The sequence below is a fragment of the Clinocottus analis genome, unplaced genomic scaffold, assembly GCF_023055335.1.
Source record: "Clinocottus analis isolate CAN_PGR_092001 unplaced genomic scaffold, fCliAna1.0.p SCAF_180, whole genome shotgun sequence".
Classification (NCBI taxonomy): Eukaryota; Metazoa; Chordata; class Actinopteri; order Perciformes; family Cottidae; genus Clinocottus; species Clinocottus analis.
In genome coordinates, this window is record NW_027175910.1 from 1 (window position 1) to 9,367 (window position 9,367).

The 9,367-nt window shown below is 44.5% G+C and overlaps 1 protein-coding gene across 1 annotated transcript; it reads left to right on the plus strand.

Moving 5' to 3' along the window:
* Positions 1 to 1,753: 1,753 nt before the first annotated feature.
* On the plus strand, positions 1,754 to 9,367 carry LOC137789154 (V-set and immunoglobulin domain-containing protein 1-like). The gene is made up of 5 exons (XM_068582423.1): positions 1,754 to 2,106; positions 6,564 to 6,908; positions 8,078 to 8,356; positions 8,490 to 8,627; positions 8,728 to 9,367. The coding sequence occupies exons 1-5, from the start codon at positions 2,007 to 2,009 to the stop codon at positions 8,835 to 8,837; spliced, it is 972 nt and encodes a 323-aa protein (XP_068438524.1). The 5' UTR covers positions 1,754 to 2,006; the 3' UTR covers positions 8,838 to 9,367.

A 9,367-nucleotide genomic window follows, 5' to 3' on the forward strand; every position in this document is an offset into this window, starting at 1 on the left:
ACATTACATAAAGAATATAAAGCTCCTCTGCTAGGCTCCTCCACAAGGATGTTTACTGTCGCCCCTTTTATTCATCCTTTACACAAATGTGTCAGAGTAGATGTGATAATAGGACCATTTTAAAGTATGCAGATGATTCTGTTATCGTCAGTCAGATCCATGACAATGAGAACAGCCACGCTGTGTGAAGTGGTGAGTCACATCTTCAGTTAAACACTTCAAAAACCAAAGATATGATCATTGATTTTAGAAGACATGCCCACACACATTAAGCCATGCCCCTTAAGGGTCAGACTGTGGGATGTGTACAATCCTACAAATATCTTGGGACAACTATCGACTCCAAAATGAACTTCGAAGCAAACTGTGAAGCCGTGTGCAAGAATGAGCACCGGCGTTTGTTTGGAAACTGTCCTACTTCCACATTAACAAACTGATGATGACCTTATTTTATCGTGCTTTTATTGAATCAATTTGATCTTTTTCCCTGGTGTCGTGGTTTGGAAAAAACTGCAGAAACTCTGTGCATGTGATTGTAAAATGGTCCAGCAGGCTGATTGGTGAGGCACAACTTTAAAAAAAACTTAGAGGAGGAAGAGGACAAGGAGGAGGAGGAGGAGAAGAAGATTTATGATATGAGATACTTCAAGCACTTTACAAAATCAGGCAAATGGGAGTGGCGGTTCATTTTGTGTGGATCCCGGTCCAAGTGGGAGTAGAGGGAAATGAGAGGGCGGATAGATCGGCATAAAGGGCCTTGAAGAGTCGGAGAAATTAGGTGAATGTAAAGATAAGCAAGTCAGAAGCAAAAGGGGTGATAAAAAGACAGATCCCAAAAATTTGGGAGAATGAATGGAAGATGGGGAGCAACAGCAGGTTTCTGTTTCAAAATAAGCCATTGGTGGGAAGCGCAGGATCAAGTGGATGAAGTAGGAAAGAGGAGAGGGCAATGACAAGGCTAAGGAATGAAGCACACATTCAGCACACAGGGCTGAATAGCTCCCTTTACGTTATTAAAAAATATAATGATGGGAAGTGTGAGATCTGTAGGGTAGAAGAAACAGTGGAACATGTGTTGGTGGTATGTCAAAGATATGAGCGAGAGACGAACTTTAACGGTCTCAGAGAGATGGGATAGGGAAGTATTATGAACGTTCTTAAGAAACACTTTAGTGATAAATGTTGGGAAAGTTTACTGGAATATTTAGAGACTACACGGCGAATGAACAGAATCTGGTAGAATAGAGTTGTTTTTTTAGTTTTATATACTGTATATGTGTTTTTATTATTTTTATTTTATTTTTATGTTTGTATGTCTGGGTTTCGTTGGGAGTGATATTAGATAAGTAGTTCCTTAGTCCACATTCCAGATTAGTGGGTGGCGGTAATGCACCGAAAGTTGTTTGTCAACCGCCATAAAACACAAGAGAAGACGAAGAAGAAGAAGAAGAAGAAGAAGAAGAAGAAGAAGAATTTGAGCCGTGGGTTTATGTATTTATATTTTGGTTGGATTGGTTTGTTTTGTTGTGTAGTTATGGTTTGGTTTGTTTAAATGGTGCGTGTATGTGTGTATGTATGGGTATGTATATATACATATATGTATTCGTTTTATTTTGTAAGTCATTAGTTTATTTAGTAGAGGTTTTTTTTGGGATAGTGCAAGTAACAGACGTCCTGACTCACACTCCATACCAGTTGGTGGCGGTAATGCACCGAACAACCGCCAATAAACCTCAAAGAAGAACAAGTAGACCAAGAAGAACAAGGAAAATGAACATTTGGATTTCAAATGAAAATCACATATTTGTACATGAAGAAGAAGAAGAAAAAGAAAAAGAATAAGAAAAGGAAAAAAGAAAAAGAAGAAGAAGAGGAAGAAGAACTACTTTCGGACCGCGGCTGAAGGCGCGAGGGACGGTGAAGTCGACAGTGAAAATGGAGTCTGGAAACAACTACGCCTGTTAGCCTGTTAGCCTGCTAGCCCCCAGCTCGTCTTTCTTCGTGACATGTTTCTGCAGCGTCACTCCGCTCCTCTTCCTCAGCAGCTTCTGTCTGTGATCTGCTGGCTGCTGACTTTAACTGCGAGGACACTTGGACATGAACACGGTGAGACAATCCTTTCATTAGTTGGAATCAGGGTCGTCTCTCAGATGTTGACACACCCGGGGCGTTAAACCCGGAAGAGTGAAACAGATGCACGCGCGCCGATCGTGCGCCTAAATTTTGAAAAATCCGACCCAATCCCAATCTCCACCCTAAACTATAATGCCCTGAACCCACAGGGACCTACTTACGTAAACTGCCAACTCTGGGTTTTCAGTCTCACGAAGCTGGTTCACTTTTAGCGGACTACGTTTCCTCGGTAATTTACACTAAACGCCTAACCTGCCCCGGAGCAGGTTAGGCTCCGGATAAAATCTCAACGGGGATATAAAACGCCCACTGGCCAATCATTGGCCCAATCCCATCTACGCCCACAACCCTCCACGGTAGACTCGACGCGAGTATTCCCACCGCGTTCGGTGTGAACACAGCATGGACTCAGTGACGTCAGCTGCTAACTGGTTGAGTCTGTGAGGCCTTGAGCTGGTGTGAATATGAATGGGACAGCGCTTTGCTGGAACATCACGTGACTACATTAAAAAATATTGTGTACAATTTTGTATTCACTCTAATTCACTCTAATTCATGTGTTTTTATGTTCCATAATGTTTTAAAGATATTTTATCGGGCTAAATGCCCACGTCCCTCTTTGTTTACTTTTTTTATGTCTCCGTTCTTCTATTGGGAACAGCGTGTTTAACCTCACGTTGCAATGCATTGTGGGTAATTCCCTTAGGCAAACTCAGCATCTAATGTTGACTTACAGAAAGCGTTCACAAAGGGCTCAAAATGTCTGCCACAGAGCCCTTAGGCACTCCACAATTTGACAATAGGACACCGCTAAACCCTCAAGGATTTGCGGGAGTGCGCCTTAAAGTCTGTGAGTCCGTAAGGGTGGAGATTGGCATTGGGCCTGTGTTTAACCTCACATTGCAATGCATTGTGGGTAATTCCCTTAGGCAAAGTCAGCATCTAATGTTGACTTACGGAAAGGGTTCATAAAGGGCTGAAAATGTCTGCCTCAGAGCCATCAGGCACTCCACAATTTGACAATGGGACACCGCTAAACTCTCAAGGATTTGCGGGAGTGCGCCTTAAAGTCTGTGAGTCCGTAAGTGTCAAGTTCTACCTCATTTTTGCCAACTCTTGCCCAAGTTGAACGGCTGGTACACTTAGTCCAAAGGACGCACGTGACAGCTCTTTCCAACACAGCTTTGATTTTTTATTGTTTCTCTTATTATTTTCAAGTGCTGGTTGGTCCATATAGATTGTAGACCTATGAACACAAAACAGCAAAAATTATACAAACATGTAAATAACTTTAAACAATTTCAACACAACAACACAAAATAAACAGCTACGTTACCGGTGACTGCTTTGGTTGCACCACGAGCTGACTCTTATTCTGCCTCTGTCTCAGGTGAAATGTTTTGCTCCGCCCTTTCCTCTACAGGTGCTTCAATTTTAAAAATCAGCCGCCTGCACTGGCCTACTGGTGGTGCATTGTGGGACTTGTAGTCTTTTCCTTTTCTTTTTTTCTCCTTTTGACCAGGTAATGTAATTTGAACTCAACAGTAAGGCTGGAGATTGGGATTGGGCCTGACCCTGGAAACAACTACGTTATCTACTTTCCCCAGCTCGTCTGTTCCTGCTAGCCTGTTAGCCTGCTAGCCTGTTATGTCTCTGCAGCGTCACTCCGCTCCTCTACCTCTGCAACTTCTGTCTGTGATCTGCTGGCTGCTGACGTTAACTACGAGAACACTTGGACATTAACACGGTGAGACAATCCTCTTACCCACAAACGATATCTACTCGTTGGCAAGAGTCGTGTGTCTCAGAAAACCTCCTTATTTTAGGGGGTTGCCTCACTACTATATGATATTAAGCTTTTTATGAGAAAAGAAAATGAATTGGAACAAATGGAGCTTATCTTCAAAGCAAAGTTTACCGTGAATGGTAGTGTGTGTATGTATGTGTGTGTGTGTGTGTGTGTGTATATATATATATATACATATATATATATATATATATATATATATATATATATATATATACATATATATATATATATATACACACACACATACACACACATATATAATCATGTATATATGTATACATGTATACATGTACACACATATATAATACAGTACATGAAAAAAGGCTGTTGCTTCTTGTGCAATTCTATAGACACAGACAGCAGTGGAAGTAAATGGTAATACTAAATGGACCTGTACTTGTATAGCGCTTTTCTAGTCTTCCGACCACTCAAAGCGCTTTAACTATGTGACATCATTCACCCATTCATGGGAGGAGTCACCATGCAAGGTGCCACATCGGTTTAATCAACCATTCTTACACGTTCATACTCCGTAGGCGCAGCTACGGGAGTATGCCATTCTTCAGTGTGCGAACTCTTCCTGTATCTAATTCCACCCACTCAGTCGTAAAACCAAGTGGGGATTGAAGCGTCAGCTGTAGTGTCAGTGCAGAGCCGTTGTATGCAGACTCGGAGGATAAAGACATAGGAGTCTTTCGTTGGAGTCCTCTGGGGCGGCTGAGTATAAACACTGCCCTGTCTTCCCATACCTGTGTGCATATCTACTCGTAAATACTATAGGCCTGAAACTGTGTGCTGTGACTCCACTTCATGTCTCTGACCAATCACTCTCTTCTTTCCTCCTTCTCTGCCTCTATCACTGCAGCCAAAAGCCTGTTCTACCAATCCAGAATTGAATCCTCATTTTCTGACCACAAAAGACTCTTCTCCATCTTCTCCAACCTTCTTGCCCCCCCCCCCCCCCCCTCTCCTCCTACCATCTCCTCCTCTACCCTTCTACCGAGCCACTTTGTTGACTACTTTACAAAAAGATAGATGACATCTGGGTCCTCTTCTCTTCTCTCTGTACACCAACTCCCTCGGCTCTGTCATTCGCTCGCATGGCTTCTCCTACCATAGCTATACTGATGACACCCAACTGATCCTCTTGTTTCCCCAATCAGAAACGGGCATACCAGAGCGAATCTCTGCTTGTCTGACTGACATATCTCTCAGTGGATGTCCACAAACCACGTGAAAATCAACAAGACTGAACTGCTTTTCCTTGCAGGAAAAGTCTCCCCCACCTAAGACCTCACAATCACCTTCAACAACGCAGTGCTTTCCCCGACCCCGACTGCCAGGAACCTCGGTGTGACACTTGACATTCAACTCTCCATGACTGCCAACATCACCGCAACAACACGCTCCTGTAGGTTTATGCTGTACAACATCAGGAGAATACGTCCCCTGCTCACACAGATGGCAGCACAGGTTCTGGTCCAGGCTGTGATCATCTCCCACGTCGACTACTGCAACTCCCTCCTGCTAGGCCTACCTGCCAATGCAACTCCACCTCTACAGCTCATCCAGAACGCAGCAGCTCGACTGATCTTCAACCTCCCGAAGTTCACTCACACTACTCCGCTCCTCCGCGCCCTCCACTGGCTACCGGTGGCCGCACGCATCCGCTTCAAAACATTGGTACTTACGTACCATGCTACGAACAGATCGGGTCCGACCTACATCCAGGACATGGTGAAACCATACGCACCAGCTCGTTCGCTCCGCTCAGCTTTAGCCAATCAGCTTGTTGCTCCGCCGCTGCGAACTAAACACTCAACAAAATCACGACTGTTTGCCGTCCTGGCTCCTCGATGGTGGAATGCGCTCCCCATTGACATCAGGACAGCAGAAAGTGTCTACATCTTCCGCCGCAAACTAAAAACTCATCTCTTTCGACTACAAGTTGAATAAAGACAGTGGCAGCAGCACTTGGGCAGCACTTAGATAGATTTTACTGGTGGCACTTTGTAGTTTGACTTCATTTGAGAAATTGTTCTGTCTTTATTCTTGTTGTTCCTTGTTCGTACTTACGGTTGAATGCACTTATTGTAAGTCGCTTTGGATAAAAGCGTCAGCGAAATGACATGTAATGTAACGCCTGGTCTCTGGAGAGTCAACCTTTAACGTCTTTATGTAATTATGTTTTACAACTTCATAATAACATTACGCAAAGAGTATTATTCTTAAAGCAAAGGGACACTTAGTTTTACTTATAGAATCATAAATGCATGTTCTTAAAGCCTGGTGGTCCAGTCACAAGTTATTGAGATGATGATGAAGAGGAGGAGGAGGAGAAGAAGAAGAAGATGGAGAAGAAGAAGACGTTTCAGTGTCTGCTGAGCTGACCGCAGTGACCGAGCCTTTCCTAGTGAGCGGACCTCTTCTTGATGTCTCTGGATCTTCACGCCGCTCCTCTTCCTCAGCTGCTGCTGCGCGTGAGCTGCTGACTTTAATGCGACAGCGCGCGCACGTGAAGCCGATGAGACAATCATCCATTCATAACAATATTTAATTTCTCTATCAAAACCCTTTCTTCATTTAAACGTAATGAATAAAAATATGCGTTGTGTTTTAGGAGTCGTCAGAGTGGTCGTCGAAGAAGGGAACGATGTCTTCTTGCCTTGTTCCCTCGGCACCAAGGAGAACATCACACCATCTTCATTTCACTGGAGGAAAGCAGCTGAGAGAGATCATGGTCAGCAGGAGGTGTTCCTGTATGATGCAGGCATTCACTACAACAACGGCCGTCCTGGTCAGAGCGACCAGTTCAGAGGACGAGTCTCCCACTTTTCAGAGGAGCTGAAACACGGCAACGCCTCCATCGTCATCAGAAATACCCAGACGACCGACAGTGGAAACTACACCTGTGCTTTACCACGTCTCCAGCCGCCTCAAACCTTCAACGTTGAGCTGGTTGTTGGTGAGTGCTTTTAAACTATTAATCTGAGGCTCCATCCACACTGCTATTTAAACAATCTCCACCCTAAAGCCCCAAAATCTGCATTAATAGATGAATATGAGCTGCTCAATTGACTGAATACATTTAATCCGGTGCAGCATCTGTTTTACTGCTGCAGCCGCACCAATCCGCCTGTCCATCACCCGCTCCACCTTACCCTCACTCCACCGCAAGATACTTGAACTCCTTCGCTTGGGGTCTGACTTCTTACTGCAGTACAGAGAGCGGAAGGCCCGCTGCAACTGGTCCAGCACCCCATACTCCTGCAGCACCCAACACAGAAACTCAGAGCAACCCGGTCCAAAGCCTTCTCCAAGTCCACAAAGCACATGTAGACTGGTTGGGCAAACTCCCAGGACCCCTCCAGTAGTCCTTGAAGGCAAAGAGCTGGTCCCCTGTTCCACGACCGGGACGGACTTTGCACTGCTCGTCTTGAATCTGAGGTTCTACAAGTGGTCGGCCTGAAGCCTCCTCTCCAGCACCCTGGAGCCTCCTTTCCAGCACCCTCAATCCTCCTTTCCCGCACCCTGAATCCTCCTTTCCAGCACCCTGAATCCTCCTCTCCAGCACCCTGGAGCCTCCTCTCCAGCACCCTGGATTCTCCCTTCCAGCATCCTGGATCCTCCTTCCAGCACCCTGGAGCTTCCTCTCCAGCACTCTGGCTTGAGCTTTCCCCAGGAGGCTGAGCAGTGTGATACCTGATAGTTCACACTCTCTGGTCCCGCCTTCTTGAAGATGGGAACCAGCACCCCGCTCTGTTCCTGACCCACATGCGACACTGAAGAGGCGTGTCAACCAAGACAACCCAACAATGGCCAGCACCTTCAGCATCTCAGGGCGGATCTAATCCCACATGTTGGTCTCTTGAGGATTTTGTTGCGTGAATCCATTGATCTTTCATTGTTTAACTCAAGAGTAACCAGAGACGGATGTTGACGTCTTCAATATATTTAATAATATATATATAATATAATAATATCTGGTTTTGCTCGACCAACAAACCGAAACAAAAGACATTCAGTTTACAAAGAAATTAAACGGAGAGAGGCAGAAAATCATGGGACCGACATATTTATGTTTGAAACAATGTTGATGTCCTGAATAATCTGTAATTCATCCCGTGTTCACAGTTGCAGCTCCAAAGCCATTCGTCACAATGCTCGATGCCGGAGAGACCTGGTCTCTGCTGCAGTGTGAGGTTCGAGGTGCTTCTCCTAGACCTAAAGTGAGGTGGCAGGACAGCAAGGGAAACCAACTTCCTGCTGAGGAAGCTCAGGTCTCAGAGAGAGGAAGCAGCTATGACATCACCCTCAACATCACTGTGAACAAGACGGGCCGCTATCGCTGTGTAGTGGAGCAGGAAGACATCAAGCACCGGATCACCTCTGAGACCTTTGTGCACATCAGTGGTGAGATTTCATTGTTGTTGTTCATGTCTTATTAGTTTAAACGTTATTTAGACTTCTTTAACTGTTGCTGTGCTGTACATGAGATGTAGTTACATTTCGACTGTTTACGTTTACTTTTTGTGATGTGTTTCAGAGAAAGTGTATGAAGACTCATCCAGCAAAGTGTCCATCGGATGGTTGGCTTTCACATTTGTTTTAGGAGTTTTCATTGTTATTGCAGTTGGAGCTCTGCTTGTATTTTTGAAGCGCATCACAATACGCCTCAATAACAGTAAGTGTATATGAAATACATCACCGTGTCCATAACGTGCAGACAACAACACAACACAAGTTAACTTTATGTAACACATAGTCTCTTCTCTGTGCTGCAGGTCTTCGACAGCAGGAGACGATGAGGAAAAAACGTCTGGAAGAAGAGACGCAGACAAAGGGTTTGGAAAACCAGGAAAACAGTGTGATTTACAAGAAAGTGAAAAATTAATTTGAAGTTCCTTCAGAGGGAGGACATTTTGTTGAGTCCTAATCTTCTGGACCCCCTGCTGGACCTCCTTCTGGACCTCCTGCTGGACCTCCAGAGGTTTGAGCGTCAGGTTAGAATGAGGTTCATGTTCAAAAGAGAGATCTACATCCACAGGTAAGCTTGTGGTTCTTAGACACAGTTAAATCATGTTAAACTCGTCTAAGTATAAAGAACCCTAAAAGATAAATAAAAGGACGTTGGTTGGCCGTAGGGGCGAGGGAAGAGAACAAACCTGCTCAGGTGTCTTTTATCGGATCCGTCCAATTCATTTATTGGACGGATGAAATGTGTTGTGGCCTCTAGAAACAGGGAGGAAGACAGAAAGAGGTGTGACCTGCAACAACGTCAGCTTAAACAATGAAGTAGTTAATTTAAAACAAAACATCAAAAATAATCCTTGTAAGAAAAAATATCTAAAATGCTGTTGAGGCTACACTTCATTTCTTCCCACTATGTAAAGTACAATGACAGCTTAACCTGTACTTTAACCA